This window comes from Acipenser ruthenus, chromosome 18 (genome assembly GCF_902713425.1).
Source record: "Acipenser ruthenus chromosome 18, fAciRut3.2 maternal haplotype, whole genome shotgun sequence".
Classification (NCBI taxonomy): domain Eukaryota; kingdom Metazoa; phylum Chordata; class Actinopteri; order Acipenseriformes; family Acipenseridae; genus Acipenser; species Acipenser ruthenus.
This window is the reverse complement of record NC_081206.1, coordinates 22,263,749-22,281,922: the sequence shown is the minus strand read 5'-3', so window position 1 is coordinate 22,281,922 and position 18,174 is coordinate 22,263,749. Positions and strand designations below refer to the sequence as shown.

Below are 18,174 nucleotides of genomic sequence, written 5' to 3'. Positions count from 1 at the left end.
AGATGCATTAGGTAAGTGTGAGTCTTGCTTCAGTATTCACTCAACAACGCACTAGTGTCATTGTGAAAATGGTACTAGTTAACATCTCAGCAGGTACTGCTTTAGTGCATCTATGGAGGCAGAATGCTATTGAATTCAATATCACTCGTGGAAGAAAGACAGTAAAAGTTAATCTTTAGAAGTACATCCTTTTAAGAATTACTGCAACTTTTATCAGATGGACTGTTGATATTCTACGTAACAATTATTTGGAGACTGTAGTTTTGGACCACACGCAAGTATAAATTGTATTTCAAATAGTGAAGAAAAATACAAAGGTGATTTATTTTATTATAATTTTAATGACCTGCTACAATAGTATTGCATAGGATATACAAAGAACACAAAAAGTATGTAAAAATATGTACAACACATACACGGTAAAAGGTATATTTAAAATGCTAACCACCAACAGAAGAATAAACTTTATAAAAAGGTAATACATGTATGTTAATCATGCAAAAGAGAGGTTTTCTTTTAGAAACAAACTATAACAAGTGGAACTTGTCAAATGTCTTGGACTTGCTGGTAGGTTAGGTTGGTAGGTGAGCCAGCTTATTGTTTTCAGGATACATTTATATTGCACTTCGGAGATAAAAGTGAGACATCTCAGTATTCATTCTGTACAGTATTGAGTTTAGAGGAGGTTGGTATTTTTTACAAAACAACCTCAAATTTAGCAATTGCAATACAAGGTTTAAGGTGTGGTACAATAAATGTGTATGTTATTTTGTACTGAGCATGCATGTTTGGCAGATTGACCACAAAAGGTCAACCAAAATCGATAACCATTCAATCTAACATGAACACTGAGTAAACAGGTGGATGGACATGCTCAGGTGGACTGTATAGTTTGGCAGAGGAAATAGGTCCTTTGTAAGTGTGAAAGGGTTTGTGTATCTGGATAATTCAGTTTAGCATCATAAGAGAGTAACAGGAATGGACAATGGTTTAAGAGGAAAGACCAGTTTGCAAGTTCCATTGGCAACACACATGCCTTCAGACCTTTTAAGAGAAAAGGAGGGTTACAGCATGAATACGTACATTAGGTAAACTGGAAAGTGGTCATGCAATAGCCCATTCAGGGAATAGCAAAATAAAATTAAAGGGGAAAACAAAAACTTCAATAGTGTTTACTTTTTTATCTGTTTAACTGTAGTTAAATGAGCTACAGTAGATTCAAATAACTCCAATTAAAACTGAGCTTGGATGACAAATAAAAATAAATAAACACAGCAAATTCCTAATTATATAGGATACATTACTGTATATATAAATAAATCAACAACTGCACTAGAAAATTACAAGGTTAGCGAAAAATCCCTTCAGAATTAATGGCACCAGCATTTTGCATGATCTGCCAAGGAAAACTAGACTGGACCTCCTATTTTACCACCCTTAAATACATTTCATATATTATCTCATTCCTCTGTAATGAACAACCTCAAAAAAATACATATCCACACAGAGGGGAATATATATATATACACACATACACATACACATACATACATACATACATACATACATACAACAGTAAAATTGACAGGTTAGTCAGATGAACAGTCTGCAGTGAAACCCAGATGAGATTGCTCCCTGGTGTTCAAATTGATACTGTGTGTTGGAGGCAACAAACCCACTATCTCAAAGACAAATTAAAACTCCCAACAGAAACAAGCTTCAGTTCAATTCCAGAACAGGAGTATACTGTTGCCAATCCTGAACATAACAACATTATTCATGAGCTGTTTCACCTTCCAGCCAATGCACAGAGACCAAGCGGAGAACGCTTTCAAGTTTCACCTTTTGCCTAGTGAAGTGTTGGCAGGATTTACTCTCAGCCTGTACCTTTCAAGAACCAAAAGTAAGTAAAACACAGATTTCCTCATCCTTATTTGGACACTTCCAATAAAAGTGAACTATTTTTGCAATGTGACTGCTGTATAATTTTTTCTTAAAAATAAATCAATTTTTACATACAAAAGGTGACCTTAAATTGAAAGGGACACAAAGCTAGCAATGGTTGTATTCCTGATGTTTCATCAGATTTCTGTATTGACTTTTGTACATGGAGGTCCTGATAGTTTTTTGTTTTTATTTTGCTAACAAAGATCGAGCCGGCTGCTTACTCTCGCTCTCTCTCTGGACAGCTGGTCGGAAAAAAGTCTATAAATAATATTAATAATAATAATGGCATTCTTAGACAACTGATTTAGCCCAACCCTTTCATAGCAAGCTGTGTCTTGTCCAGCAATCTTTCACTGTATCCTAGATTAGGCAGGGGAGACTGGCTATAACTTTAAGATTATCGAGAAAGGTTTTTTAATTGGTTAAAAAAAGGCATTGGCATAGGTACCTAAATGCAGGCACTTTACATTTTTTTTTAAATAAAAATCTACAAATACATAACAAAATTTTGTTTGAAAATTATTATAAGGGCAATTCTGATTAAAAAAAGGTACTGCCAACAAAGAATTTTAGGCTACCCATTCCTGAAACAAACTGGTCCTTTTTTAGATTCCAGCTAAACAAAAGGATAGAGCTGACAGAAGATGTCTTGACAAGGCTGTCAGAAGACCAAATTGGAGGAAATGTTCCAGCCATTGTGATTTGTCATTGTGATTAGGGGCTCAAAAAGATTATGATAAGACCTGTCAGGGATGCGTTTACCTGAATAGGGGTCTAGACATGATTCTGACCAAAAAAAAAAAAAAAAAAAAAATTAAGGGACAAAAATCATATAAAAGATGCCTCGTCATGCATTTGGTGGACATCCATTTCTTAACCAGTCTGAATCCCAACTAGAAATAGCTACGAGTTTGTAGCACTGGGCAGTGTTAGTTTCAGTATTTAGATACAGATAGATACTGGGATGGATCTTATACTCTAGCGCTGCTTGCTGGACTCTTCTGGTAAAATGTCTCCAAAGGGACACAAAGCAAAGGGTGTTTCTCCATCAAAAGGATTGACCACCCCCATATATAAAACAGAAGTTGCATATAGCAAAATGCTATCTGAAGCCATGTTTGAAGTAACTTTCTCAGCTGTTAAGTCTTCAGTGTGAACAGCATGAAAGGCAGTCCCGAGTGGGGTGGCTTGAAATGTTCTGAGAACAGATGAAATGTACCGACAATCTAGCTGCCATCAGCAACTCCAGCACAACTTCACACAGCAAAAAAACGAAATGAATACAGCTGGATTAGCTAATCAATACCTTTGTGTACAGGCCAGCACAGATAGTGAAATTCAAGTATCCAGTGTTAGGTAACAGCCTTTTTTCCTCCCTGGCACTGAGATACTAGATCTGAGCTGCAAAAGAGATTTACACCTCCTGCCAGAATTCAGGTTTTCCAGTGAAGTCCACAAGGTATACAAAATGACACTGAATATAAAGAATCTGTGTGCAATTAATACTGTTTCATTGTCATTCGAGAGCTACTCAGTTGTCTGTTTCTTGTAGAAGACCAGTTAACACATTAACATGACAAATGTGCTTGTATAAAAGAGTTAAAGTTGATTTCCCTGCCCTGTTCCTGAACTAACACCACTCACTTCAAGAGATAATTCTGTAGAGGTAGTGCAAGCCATACCATTTGAGCCAGTCCAGCTTGATAAACAACCATTTAAAGTGAGTAAAAGACCCTTTAAAAATGTAGGAAAATATTACAAAAATAAATAGTTCATATTCATTCGAAAAAGCTAAAACATCATTCTTCATGGTTTGTTTACATTTCCTCAGGATTATATATATATATATATATAGTTCCCATTGTATTTTAAATTATAGTAAATAAAAAACAAAAGAAAGTTTCTTAACAAGTCCATAATAAATATAAATTAATTTTTAAAATATTTTTTTAAAATGTCGTCGAGGAAAGACTATGATTAGTTATAAACCGCACCAGTTACATTTTTCTTCTTAATAGTCTTTAAAATGTGTCCAGTATTCCAGGATTTTCTAGATTTGAGACATTTTGTTGCATTATATATATATAAATAACTTGATCTGTATAAAAATATAGATATCAATTATATTATAAATCTTCAATCATTCCCCAATCCCACCGAAACAAATATCAGGATTCCACAAGGATCTCCATGATGTGGTCCAGATCGTTCAAGTCTGTAACACAGATCTGAATGCCATTAGTGGAGAGGGAACTGCAAGTGGAGAATGGCTTGAGGCTGTCTTCAGAGGGGGAAACTGATGAGCGAGGGGCAGTGAAAGATAGAACAGAGGTGAAGTCTGAGGAATCATACATGGATGTGTCAATGTCCTCAAAGATATCATCGAAAGCCAGGTCCGTCAAGTAGCTGGTGGAATTTGGGATTTCAAAGGAACCGAACAGGGAATCTAGAGATCTGGAGCCTGCTGGATGATCGTTACCTTCGTCCTCAGAAGAGGAGGAGGAAGAAAAGAAGTCCAGCTCCTCATTCTCAGCCCAGCTGGGGAAGGCAGGTGGTGGGCTCATGTCCTTCATAAAGCCAGCCACTCTTACATGGCTGGAGACGGTTGAAGACATCCCATTATCAGATGGCATTGTCATCAGGTTAGCTTCTTCTGCCTGACTATAGAGTGGCAATGGGGGCAGGTCAGGGATGTGTGCAGGAGTTGCAGGGGGGTTGCCCCCAATGTAGGGGCTGGTGTCAACACTGTAGGTGTTCCCGTCAGACTGCACTGCGAGTGGGGGTGTGTTGCAGTCCTCATTGAGCATCTCACCTTGGATTTGGCGCAGGGTGTTGGAGAGCAGGACGGAGCGGTGAAGGCTGGGCTCCACCTTCAAGCAGCAGCTCTGCAGCTTGCGCAGGCACATGTTGAGCACCAGCTGCCTCTGCTGGGGGTAGGGGAGACCCGGGCTGGAGTCAAAGGGACCTGGAGGACCAGCAGCCATGCTCTCGTCGTAGTCACTTAGCTTGCGTTTCACTCCTCTGCCCAACATGTATCTTAAGAAAAAAAAAAAAAAGTGAATCAACAGAGTATCATTAAGTTATTCACTATACAACCAAGAATCTTTATTGGTTTAGATTAAAATAAATCTATGTAAATATATAAATAAAACAAAACAGGTAATTTATAAAGGTTGCATTGCATATCCCTATAATGATGAGGTGAAAACTGCTTGGAAAATCAAGTGGCAGCTGTATATGCAAGCATGCATGTATGGAATGCTCCAAGCATTATTAAATTATATTCTATTACATCTGAATACAGCTTTAAAAAAAGCATTTCTGAAAAAAGGATGATGTGGTGTAGATTGCACCTGCATGCTTTCCTTCATGGTTGTAATGAATTTATTCTGTGGCTCAACTGTAGAAATGAGCATTAGATTGGTGTTTGATAGTCCTTTCTCGTTGCTATAAATGGTATTCTCTCAGGAGTTTGTTTCAAGTCTGCAGTGTGAACTCCAGGTGCAGTTCTGTGCAAGTGACTTCCATGCAGCTGTTCTTCCACATTCCACCTGCTATAAGCCACATACAGTATGTTGGGGACCTAGAAGTACCAACATTTCTTGCATTGTTTGTACATGAATCAAACAAAATGGAACAGAATTCCTGGTTGAGTGAAATTTGCTAGTTGTTTGTTCTTGAGAGTTGTTGATGTGGTTAATTATGTGCTAAAAACATTGGTTACTCTACCAAGGGGCATTCACAAAACAGAAATTACTTAATTGTGTTACTAACTGGTAGTTTTCTCTACTTGCTATTATTACCTAATAAGGGGGTAGGGGCCTTGGAGTAATAAAATCACAGCGTCACCTAGTGGCACTCTATAAATCCTGTAATCCAAGTTAAAATAGTGAACTGAAATTTTAAAACACCTTTAAACCCTTACAATGTATATATTGGAAACTGTGGACCAACTTGCAAATAGGTTTTGAGTCTGCAGAAGATCCCAGTCAGGCCCTAGGGTAACTGTCTTCCTGTGTATCTGCATAATCCTGCACTCGTCAGCAGTACTAGAAGGAGCTCTGCAGCGTTTCATAAGCAGAGTCTCAAGGGACTTCTCCTCTCCTGCAGGAGCAGTGGGGTCTGAGTGGAATACTCCCATCACCGTGGCGACTCATATCAACATGTCTTTGTGCATAGAGACTACTTCTACAGGCAGGCGTGTTCACAAAGCTCACTCTTATACAACAACAAAGCTGTTCTAAAGTATTGCCCAACCTTCTGTACTGTCTGTAAACAAGCCTGTTGGGGTTTATTACACAAGAGTGAAACCAGGCAAGTTGTACTATCCACCCACATACCTCAAGCTCTTCAAATATATCCAATCCTACAGTACACTAACCAAAACAAAACAGAACAAAAAGCTCTGCTACAGAAATAAAAGGAGACAGAGCGCATGTTCGTAAGAAAAACATGAACTGTACCACCGGTGGAGCTGCACTGTGGCTGAGCAGCTTCTGTCTGTATGAATAGAAGACAGAGAAAGAGAGAGAAACTACATGCTCGTGTTGTGCAGTGCAATATGGACAGCTGACTTTTATAGGAATCCTGTTCAAAACATCATGTGACTTTGAATTAGCCCTTGCCTCTGGTTTACCACAAAAAAATGGAAGAGGTTTCCATTATAATATCAGCACCAAGTTCAGTAAGAACTGTCAAACTACTAACTGTAAGAAAGAACTTGAAGTGAGAGAGTGGTTAGCTAAATTATTGCTAGTTTTCTTGCTCATTTTACATATGAACATTCTACCCATATTTAAAATAAAAAACAGCCTATTTCGAGGAGTTTAATTCTATGCTTATTTTTTATTAAAAAAAATTCTTGTGTTGAGTGTTCACTGCACCAAAGCTTAGTAAAACCAGTCCATATTACTCACCAAGACCAATCTGATCTTTGAGTCATGCACTTAAAAGGTTAAATCGCAATGGTTTTAACAAAAAAAAAAAAAAAAAAAAAAGGAGGGCAACTGAATAATGAATACCATGGTTTTAGAAATAAATCAATCTTATTTTTCTAGTGTTCACATTAGGTGTGCAAATGTCTAATGCCATATTTAATGTGGCAGATTTACCACTTTGTCTGGAATTACATTTTGGTAATGAATATAACTGTTACTAATGTTGTCCAAAACAAATCCATTGCAGTTTATACATCCTGCCCAAACTTTCTTTTCCCTGGATCATATGGAAATGCATGTCAGGCTACATTCTCAGGAGTATAATTCTACTGTCCCATGTTCACTTTGTACAAGTTTAAAAAAGTGTGTTTTGTAATTGCATCAAGTATTACAAACAATCTACTGCTATGAAAGTATAATGTAGAAATTATGTAGAGAGGACTGCAAGCAGGCTGCTTTACTGTTGTAATATCATATTACAAGTACTTTATATTTCATTAATAAATTAAGAAACCATTGTTCCCCATGTGTCATGCACAACCTACATGCATGGCTTTAAAAAGTGTGATTAATTCAGTGATCAACACATCAGTATTTTAGGGTTGTACTTTGTAATTTACACAAGTACTGTTTGTGTAATAACTCGTTGGAACAGGATTAGTGTAGTAATACCAACCATTCAATCCCTACCAGAGAAGGTAATTTATGTAAAGTATCTTTCGATTTAATAACTTTCAGTTCAGAGTTGGTGATGAATTAATTATTAAATCATAGTCATCCAATTTATAACCAAAATACTGTTAGTCCACTTCTGTTACTTAAAAATCACACACAACTTAGTGCCGACATGTATACAGTAAATACGGCTGCCAAAAAAAAAAACATGTTCCTTAGGAATATCATCCTGCAACTTTGATTAACGGGATACCTAACTTCATAACGTTACTGAGTATTGGAGGCTTGGTTTGAAGTTAGAATTTTTGTTTGTAAAAGTATTTAAATGCAGTTTCTCGATGATGTACAATAACTTTCCTTATAGTGTGGAACGTTGTAACCGGTTCCTGGTGTTTACCCGATTGGCTACACTCACTAGGCAGTTTTTTTGTAGAGGTTTATGCCCTTATTACTCAAATTTCTAGAACCGAAACACTTTATTGGAGCGAGACCAATATTAATGAACGTGCTACTCTACCTAAACTCAATGAAACTATCGTGGTTGTAGGCCACATCAGTAGCTGGTGTATTCGATACTTTGTCAATGGGGAAGAAAATGCTCAACGAGGCACTGGAGATCGCTCCAAGTCGGTAGCCAAATGTAATCCTTAGACGGTACTAGCATTAATGTAATGAAAAGCATACCTGTACAGAAACTCAGCCTTACATTTGTTGTAAAATAAACAAGAGCATACTCGATTAAAAAAGAAAAAGATAGACTTAAAATGGTTACCTTTTCGTGGTAAAACCACCTCACTGAAACACGTTACCATAAAGTTGCCGCAGATCATGATTAAAACTGCACGTACACAGTGTTTTTAGTGTTGTTATAGTCGGTGCTGTCTTGTTCGATTGTGTACAAAATGAATTGCTAAACTGGAGGGGCAAAAATACTTGTAAACTGCAGCGGCTGTGTCTTTCCGCTCTATCGCGGAGACAGCTGACAAACAAGAAACTGCACAGAATAGGGCTTGGCTGACGTAGAATCAAGCTTTTGTGCTAAGTGGAGCGAGGAAAAAAAATGGGGGGGGGGGGGGGGGATACTGTATGAAAAAAAAAAAAAACAGCGAAAGGTGGAGATGCGCGAGCCTGCTGCACCGAGGAGACGCCCCCTTGCTCCTCAGAGACAAATCGCCCTCACGGGGCCCCGAATGTGCAGATCAGGACTGCTGACTTCAGCTGTCCAATGCAAGCGTTTGTGTATTCACAACCATAAACTCTTGTCCCTTTTTCCCTCTTGCAAAACATTATATATGTTCTCCTATTCGTGCTGCTACCTCTCACTATTTTCCTCTTTCCTCCCAGGAATATATCTGAAAAGAGATCCAAAAACTATTGAAAATGTTTACACTACCTTTTCATTTGCTGCATTGAATGAACTGTACACAAAACACACACACACACACACACACTCAAATGTACCCTTTGTCACATTCTGAACCTATCAGTATTTTTGGTAGGAACCAATTCCAGGTTAAGGTGCACTTATTATATGAACAAAGCAGAAATGATCTACAAGTGTCCTAATTTTAAATCATTTTTAATAAATCATGTGTCATTTATGAGGTAAAAAAGAAATGCATGCAGAGACTGAAAACGTGTGAAACACATACAGTAACCTTAGATTTGTTACATCTGCTCTCCCAGTGAGTCCTCCCTGCACCAGGTAGGTCTTACTATTTAAAACAATGTGGTGAAGCCCATGGGGAGAATTGTGTGCCCATGAAAGGGGCTATATCTGAAATGGAGATGAAGTCCAAATTAATCACAGATCAGGTACATCAAAGTCAACAACCTGCGCAGGTCTGTGTATTTCCCAAGATTCTATCCAGTCTTGCAGCTGGACACTTGAAGGTCACTGTGACCTGGGAATCTGACAATTATGCTCTGCGCTGATCATGTCCATCAGGTCTCAAACTCTACATCTGGAGTGCCATTACACCAGGTTTAGTAAGTAACTTAAATAATTAACTTTTCTTGGACCTGGCTGGATGTTTAATTGGTTACATAAAACAAACAAACACGGTAGATCTTTACACTCCAGACATTTTGGATTGCATTTGGGTGAAGGGGTTTGGACCGTAACGTAAGAGGCTGCTTCGCTCATCAAGGCTTGCCATTCTTAGCACATTTACCTCTACTAGGAGGATCTAATTTAATAGGGCAGAATCTAGCTGTTTTTTTAAATATTCCCAGTGCTTATGATCCTACTACCTCACCTAGTAGGCTATTCCACGCATTGATAAATCTGTAAAAAAAAAAAAAAAAAAAAAAAGCTTCCTACTTTCCATTCTAAACTTACTTTTATCTGCTTCCATGTGTGTCCTCTTGCGCTACTCGCTACATATTTCTACCCTTGTTTCATTAAGCACTTGGGATACATTTCATCTGGGCCAGGTGATTTATTTTTTTTAGCTCTTGGCGCTGCTTCACTGAGGCTAAAATCTCTAAAAACTGTGTGATGGTATACGGTTTGTATCCTCCCTGATGAAAACATAATACAAAATAATACATTTGCTTATGAGAACTGAGATTACTTAATACATTAACTTCCTCTAACAGGTATTTTGCTTTAATATATTATACATTATTTTAGTAAGCATAACTTTTTTTATTCTTAGTTTATATTTTATTGATCCATTTACCTACCTTGGTGAATGCTTGTTAAACTCTGACTTCTTCGTTAAAGGTATATACATATCCTGTATGTTTATAATGTTAAACCTGTTTTCATTTCAAACTTCCATTCCCCCAGTCTATTTCTCAGTTCCTGCCTCATTCTTTCAAAGTTAGCCTTCCTAAAATGATACACTTGTTTGCGCAGCCTTTTGCTTAGAATCCCAGTTAACTTCAAACTGAATCATGTTGTGATCACTTGACCCTAGTGGTTCCAATTATTTACCATGTCCTGGTTTTATGTGAAAACTTGGTCTAAAATTGCTCTGTCCTTTGATCGGTTTCTAATACACTGGGTTTATAATTTATTGAAGGTGTTACGGAACACATATCTATTGTTGCTGCCCGCAGAGTTGTATGGATTTGATTGTTTTTATGTTTTTTTTTTGTTTGTTTTTTTAATATAGTTTCAGTGAGAGGAATGGGGAACCCATGACATGTTTCCAATCTATGTTTAGATAAAACAGTAAATTCAACACTGATTTCTGACAAATGATATGGGAACATCAAAAGAAGAAATTTCAAGAAATTTCACTATTATAACACTTTAAAAAAAAAATAAAATAAGGTATATAAATGATTCTTTTTAATCACTCGATCATTCATCCTTGACCATGACACGCTTGAGTGACTACGACTGAAGCATATGCACTTAATCACCTAATTAGTGAGAGTTGATTGGACACTGGATATGGAGTGATTTCAGCTGTTGAATTGCAAGCTTGAATAAAAGTAATAAAGAAAATCACAGAAAAAAAACAATATGCCACGTCTGTCAAGAGAGCAATGCTTTTGTGCAATCGGCATGTTGGAGGCTGGACTAGGGCAGCGTACTGTGGCTCACCGTCTTGGGTGCTCACAGCCAGCAATTTCAAACCTGGCGAGACGGTATAACCAGACACACTCTGTCAATGACAGGCCATGAACTGGGAGACCAAGAGTCACAACACCTGCCCAAGATCGACAGATCATTTTGCAGCATCTTCGTGATGTCAATTGTTAATCAGCACAATAAAAAGTCACTGCACCTGCTCTAAAACAGAGTTTGTCATTTTTCGATCACATCTAGTGAATTTTAAGTGATACGTTTCTTTTGATGCTCAAATAAGTAATATGTTTCTTTTGATGCTCAGTATATCATGGTTATTTAGAAAATAGACATACATCTAGTGAGATTATGTCCAACACAGGAAGCTGCACAGTAAGTTTATAATAAAACATAACTTTACAGCCTGTTCAGTAAACTAAGTAAAACAGGTACTCATTTTGATGTGTTTAGTACATCAGAGTATGGATAACTTTTTAGGTGCACCAGTAGTAGGTAGGAAGAAGTGGGCAAAAATGTCAATTCAAGTTACAGACAGTACCTACTTGGAACACTATTAACTGGTTCAACCTCAATGTAATGAATGGAGAATAATTTTGAAGCTCCTTTCTGAAAAAGCAAGAAAAGCTGTCCCTTCCATGGCATACATTTGTAAAAACAATAGGGAAGCTTTATGCAAACAGCAGCTCTATAAATAGAACACAAGAGTGCTGGAAATGAGTAACACGCTAGAAAATTAGTCTCCTGCTGATATTTTAATGCATTATTAAAACACCAAAATATAGGCCTAGTTCAAGCTGGGATGTACTGTTGATGTCATAGAGATAGTTCCCCTTCTAGTGGCAAGTCTTGGACTGAAGAAATCAACATTAAAATGTAGCTGCATCTGGTAAAGCCAGTAAAAACTCAAATATTTACAGATAAGAAAACAAACCAAACAAAAAATACAAAAATAGTCATCAGCATCATGACAAGTAGACAGATGGACGGACAGACAGGTTTCCTTCTTATCGAGATTGATCTCCACACTTTTTTTTATTGGTGTTTAAAGCAAGTTATAAAAAAATCTCCATCTTTGATTTCAGAGGGCACTAAAAGGAATATCTGTTCCCATTCCTGCCATTTCCTGTCATTAATTCATTCTGCTAAATGAACAGACTTGAATACTCCTACTTTAAAAATTCAGCCATGCACAGAACTTTTTACAAAATCAGTTTGAATTATTTTGGGACATTTATTTGTACCTGGAGCATGAACCTGCCTCAATGTTTAGGAAGTTCCAATGCACTAGCACTACAGATTACATAAAATGCTTTTCATGGCCTATAACAGCTTTTTTTTTTTTTTTTTTTTTCAAATAATCAATCTAACATTTAAAGACATTCATTTTCTCTGTATATGTAGAAGATGCACAGAAAACCACATGTAATCCAACCTCTTCCTAGTTTACTTTATTATTTTGATTCTTATGTTCCTGCTATACGCTTTCATGTATTCACCCACTTCAGAAACCTGAGAGACATGACTATGGCAGAGCAACTCAGCTCGTAGCAAGCAGGAAATAGTCCCCGAGAGGGAGTGACTGTTGACAACAATGATAAAATCTGAATTAAGGAGTGGGCTGCATTCTGACTAATCCAATAGACAAGCAACGGATGTCTTTATTAGGGCTGTTTTACCATTAAACTTGGGCAGTTGCGTGTTTCAGAAAAGCTTAGCTGACTCTACCCCAATATGATGACTCACTTCCATGTGGCAATAAGTTAGTCATGCTTTCAGTTTGAACATCCTACAACCTATATGGGGACAGTCAGTGATGCGGTGCCTGAAGCAAACTACTAGTTTATGAATCCCTTGTTGAGCCCACATCCACATAACTAGCAGGGTTCTGAAAAACATAGCACTACACGTCCCCACGTGTTTCTACACCTGTTTAAATAACGTACCTGTAATTTTTCTTTTTATTGTTAACATCCTGACAACTTTTTACACTTAAACTTTGTTTATAAGTCTGTTTCAAAGCTCTTTTCAAAATGTCTGCTCTAGTGCAGTGATAGTAGTTATTATTGCCCACATTGTCAAAGAGGTAACAGCAATAATGATCCATGATGTGGTACAGAAAAGAAAAGCCAGAGCACTTGTTTTTTGTTATTATTATTGCTCTTCCTGCATTGATTTAGAGGACAGATCTCAAACCCCAGTGCACTAGTACGGACATTTTGAAAAGCACTTTTGAAACAGAGTTTAGAGTTATAAATGTAAAAAGTTGTCAGGGCGTTAATGAAAAGATAAATGAAAGGTACATTATTTAAAGAGTTGTAGCAACACATGGGGACCTATATCGCTATATTTTTTCAGAACCCCGCTACTTACACTTTAAGTAGGCCTTTCTTCCATTTCTGACATTTTCCATGCTCAGAAAGGGACAGCACAGAAGGCACAGAACACAGTACACCAACTGCCTTGGTCTTCAGCTTTTCCAGCAATAAAAGCACAGTGGTAATAGGTTTGCATTTGGTTAACTTTTGACAAGATACCAGATTCCTTGACCATGCAAGCGGTGTCAAATATTTTTTGTAAGAAAACCTGATAGTGTGTTCCAGAACCACCTCCCCAGATCTTCAACTGAGCAGAGCAAAAACTTGGATTGCTCATCCTGATTTGAAATTAACAGTAGCAGGAACATATCAACAAGAACGCATACAGCAGAGGTGAGGTACCACAGCTACCCTTAAGGCTACAGGTACGGCCTGCAGACATTTCTGAGAGCCACATGACTAATCTGAATTCGATTGACAATAATTGTAGTATTTTAGTTTAGAAAAATAAATGTAAGTGCTACGGAACCCTGTGCAGTGTTTACAACAAACATGTTACTTTGCTGTATGCAGTGTTGTATATTTTTAACCATATTGCTGACTTTAAGATTAAATTGATCAAGTAACTTAAGTAATGTAATGCTTTTCAAACCCTACATTTAAGTTACATGGCAATTATTTGTGAATATTGTGGTTGTTTCTTATAAACAAATCTGTATACTTTATGTTTTTATGTGCAGTGGTTCTCCAGGTCCAGCTCTCCACCCACTGTTACAGCTTGAAAGAGTCTGCCGCCAGGATTTAAAAGATTCCCTAAATCTCTGGTTCTGTAGCTAAGCAACCCCAGTGTGGGTACCTACTATAGTTGTGAGTCATTGAGTTCTCAAGCAGTCTTCTGGTTCTGCAAAGAGCCATCAACTCTGTGGACTCTCTTACAGTTCAGCTCAATGTTAGTATCTTCAAATCATCGACTCTCTGATGCTTTGTTTCTTGGTAGCTTAGGGAATGGATGCAGAATTCCTCCTGTATAATCCCACAGATGCATGACACCTCACCTCCAACAAGATCATCTTTTTGTGCTCATAAACAAGCAACTTACCCCATAGAAAAAACAGTGCTAGAACAAAAAAACATGTCTCCCAGTGTTCATCTAAATCCACCTGAACTTACTATACCAGTAATCACTAAACAGGCTTTAGTATAACATGATATTTGAGCAAGATATAACATTAATATTCCCCAAGCTATACCATTAATTGATCGACAAGATTCAATGTTCCTTCCCATTAAAACTGTAACAATTTCATGTTGAGAAAGTTATTTTATATATATTTGAACAGTTAAGTCACAACAATGTACATAAGCAGTCTGCAGTATTTAAATGGGATACTTGAGCATCAGCAATACTATAGGAGGGTGGACACACTTACAGAAATTACAGAAATTTACTTTAACATGTAACCACGCAAAGATTGTAGGAAATAATCTACAAGGAGGAACTGTAGTGGCAGAATATCTCTCTCTCTTTCATTCTCAGTGCCAGATTTGTGTAATGCTCTACAACCGTTATCTTGTTTTGAATAAATTCCCTCTTCCAATTACCAGCTATTTCATATTGATGAGAGATTAAAGTGGAGAAGATTTAATAAAATAAATAACTGCATCTGGATAGTGTATGAAGACACACAAAACGAAACAAGACAGTGGGCCACTGCCTGGAGAGGGACGGAGAGGGACCGTGATCCACCATCTTGCTGCTAACTTTAGAGATATATAGATATATATATATAGATATATATATATATTATATATATATATATATATATATATATATATATATATATATATATATATATATATTAATGTACTTGTCACACACTATTAGTGGGAAAAATAAACTGCTCCTTCATTTTACAGATTCACTCGACCAGGTAGGAATGCCAGTGTGAAAGAGGCTTAACATTTTTTCTGATAGGGAAAAACTCGTATAAGCACTTCCACAATGCAATAGGCTTAGAATAATATTTGTGATCTGACTGGAACACCAGGAAAGTTCCAAAGGGTTTGATGCTTTTTCCATTTTTTTCTACATTTACACATGTTATGTAACACTACTTGGTGTTTCTGGTTAGGCTAAACTAGAGTGTATTTGGTCACATGGCAGCAAAGGCACCCATGCCATACCCATTTCAAGATCCACACAAGCACATTCTGATTAGAATGACCTTATTCTTGTGCTTACGCAAATGGTCCAAAACCCACCTGTCAGAACCAAATTAATGGAAACAGAATATAATTAGTAGACATCATGGTTCTGTTGGGGCATATACAGGTAAATTTGATGTTTGGTGAACAAGATTATCCACCGAATCTGACAGTCACAGTCAGTAAAGTTTATCCACCAAATCTGATTGACAGTCAGTCCAAATCACTGTATTTAAACATAATACAATAACGTTTTCACTTGTACTGGGTGACTCAGCAAAGCACCTTCTACCCGGCTCACTGCATCGCACTTACTTTTTATTTTATATTTTCTCATTTAATTGCCAATAGCGGTTGTAGTTTATAACGAAACAAAGGGTGAATAAAATATTGAAGCATAAAACCCAAACGACGCAGCATATCAGTCTGTAATTTAGCTGCATACTTTATCATGGAGTTACAAAACATAACTAGGAAGTTGACCAACCTTATATGACGTAGTTGAATTCAAACGCTGTCACGCAACTCTAAATTAGTTCTACAACTTCGGTTGGGGTAGGAGTCGGGGAATGCGACTCATTCTTGACTCAATTTTTGCCTACACCGGTGTCAGATAAAACACCTTTAACTGTATTCAGTGACACTAGGAAAACAAAACGAGATGAAATCGAACAAAAGTGACAAACATTATTAAACACCAAGATATCCGGTATAAAAACATGTACGCATTTATTTCTACGCTATACCACAAAGCACCACACACTACTGACTATACTGTACTTACTTTTCAAAGCCAGTAAGAAAAGGGTCAGTTTTATCAACTTAGCTATAAGCAGTGACAAACAGTTTGCACTTACCGTAATACAGAACGAACTTTAGGTTTAGAAACTTCCTTATTATCAACACCAGCAGTCAGTCGCAAAAGAGAGACGGTGTCTCTTTGACTGGTAAAATTCGCTTTACCCGTAACATTATCAACAAATAATTTATAATACAACTCCTAATCAGTTATATTCCCGTATGTCTTCTTGTGCGTGTGGTAAGGATTATTTTCCAGATACAACTTGTTTACTACCGTGGTGTGTGTTAACGACATATCTTTCTCACCACTCGCTCGCTCGCTCTGCGGCTAGGTTTCACAGAAGCCGGCTAAAACAGTTAACAGGATAGAAACTGCGGGAAAGACTCTCAGCTGGTTGACGCTCGTCAGGTGCCCTGGTTACAATTGGGCTGCATACTTGATGAACCGCCTAGCAACCATTTCCCATTGGTTAATATTTTGTTAACGCGACTCGCCCACGGGACTGAAATGTGACCATTTAAAATCGAGTAAAAAGGGATCCTTGTACGTCAGGTCGCCTGGAGGTGTCCTCTGATTGGTTTAAAATAAAAAGACACGGAATTACAGAGCCCTCCCCGAAACGCCATCGTAAATGTTTAATGTAGATGTGCGTCACTACCACCCGCCAGACAGTGACTTTACATACTGTCTAAACTTTTTTGATTGGACGCTGACTACACATCGTGACCAACGAGGGTAAAAGATTTAACAGGATTAAAATTACTTTGTACCATAGCACAATCCTAACTACCCAAGCACGGTGTACCGCTGAGTGTGGGAGTGAGGTCTAAAATATAGCGCTGTTTCTTATGTTATTAATTCATTCATTATTAAGCTAGTGAGCTTTCAGTTATATTACCTTGTCTCTAGCGATAGAATAGCTATGTTGTAATACTAACACATTCACAAATCATCAGCTCTAATTAAGGCCGTGGTTCACGATCAAATTTCAGGGATCTGTTACTGCATTGATGTCCCAAATGCAAGGTTAACCTGTCACTCAAATAAAGGCAGTTTTAAGTTTGGTTGACCGATCTTTGCAAATTGTCACATGTTTGTTGAAGCTGAAGTACATTTAACCTTTGAATTTTGAACATTCAGTTTCTTTCATGCATTCTGCTGCTATAGCAAAGTATCACATTACAGATAATAGCAGTTATATAATACAATCAAATCAGTAGTAAGAGCAGTCATACTTCGCATTTATTTAACTGGGAGACTATTAACTGGGAGAGTATTTTATTTCAAAAACCTACTGCAGTGTAGGCTATGTATGAAAGTGATTGTTGGAGTTTACAAAACGAGGATTGTATATTTAAGGTAAAATGCAACAAAAATCGTTATTTTTCGTAATGAGTCATACAGTGACTAAGGGCGGGAGCTACTTCATAAATTCAGAAGGCTACAGTGTAGTCTGGGTGAACAAAAAAAAAAAAAAAACGTTTATCAAGACGTTATTATTGTTAGCCTTGTCTCCATGATTGATACATTAAATACATTGCATAAACCAGATTGAACATGCCTTGTCACAAGTACACGTTAGCATACATTACCGTAGGACATGTATCATGGTCTGCATGCAACCAAAATCGTCAGATACAGCAAAGCACATCTACATGAGTTATCTCGTTGCTACTACCGAAGAATACTTCAAAATAATTGGTAGCAAATCTTCAGAAAGAAATCAAGAGAACACATCTTTTCCAAGTC

At 37.4% G+C, this 18,174-nt stretch overlaps 1 protein-coding gene across 3 annotated transcripts; it reads right to left on the bottom strand.

Annotated features, from left to right (window-relative positions):
* Positions 1–321: 321 nt before the first annotated feature.
* LOC131698660 (SERTA domain-containing protein 2-like) lies at positions 322–16,926 on the bottom strand. 3 transcript variants are annotated; one of them, XM_058991552.1, is made up of 2 exons: positions 16,731–16,926; positions 322–4,983 (listed from the first exon to the last, which is right to left on the bottom strand). In XM_058991552.1, exon 2 carries the CDS (start codon positions 4,977–4,979, stop codon positions 4,116–4,118), a length of 864 nt encoding a protein of 287 aa, XP_058847535.1. In that variant the 5' UTR covers positions 4,980–4,983; positions 16,731–16,926; the 3' UTR covers positions 322–4,115. The 3 variants fall into 3 exon arrangements, with proteins under 3 accessions (XP_058847535.1, XP_058847533.1, XP_058847534.1); XM_058991550.1 differs by having other exon boundaries at positions 16,481–16,923; XM_058991551.1 differs by lacking the exon at positions 16,731–16,926 and adding an exon at positions 8,332–8,540.
* Between the last annotated feature and the right edge of the window lie 1,248 nt (positions 16,927–18,174).

What these genes read in the sequence shown, in the direction of transcription:
- LOC131698660 (XM_058991552.1), bottom strand. Translation starts at nt 4,979, where the DNA reads ATGTTGGGCAGAGGAGTGAAACGCAAGCTAAGTGACTACGACGAGAGC.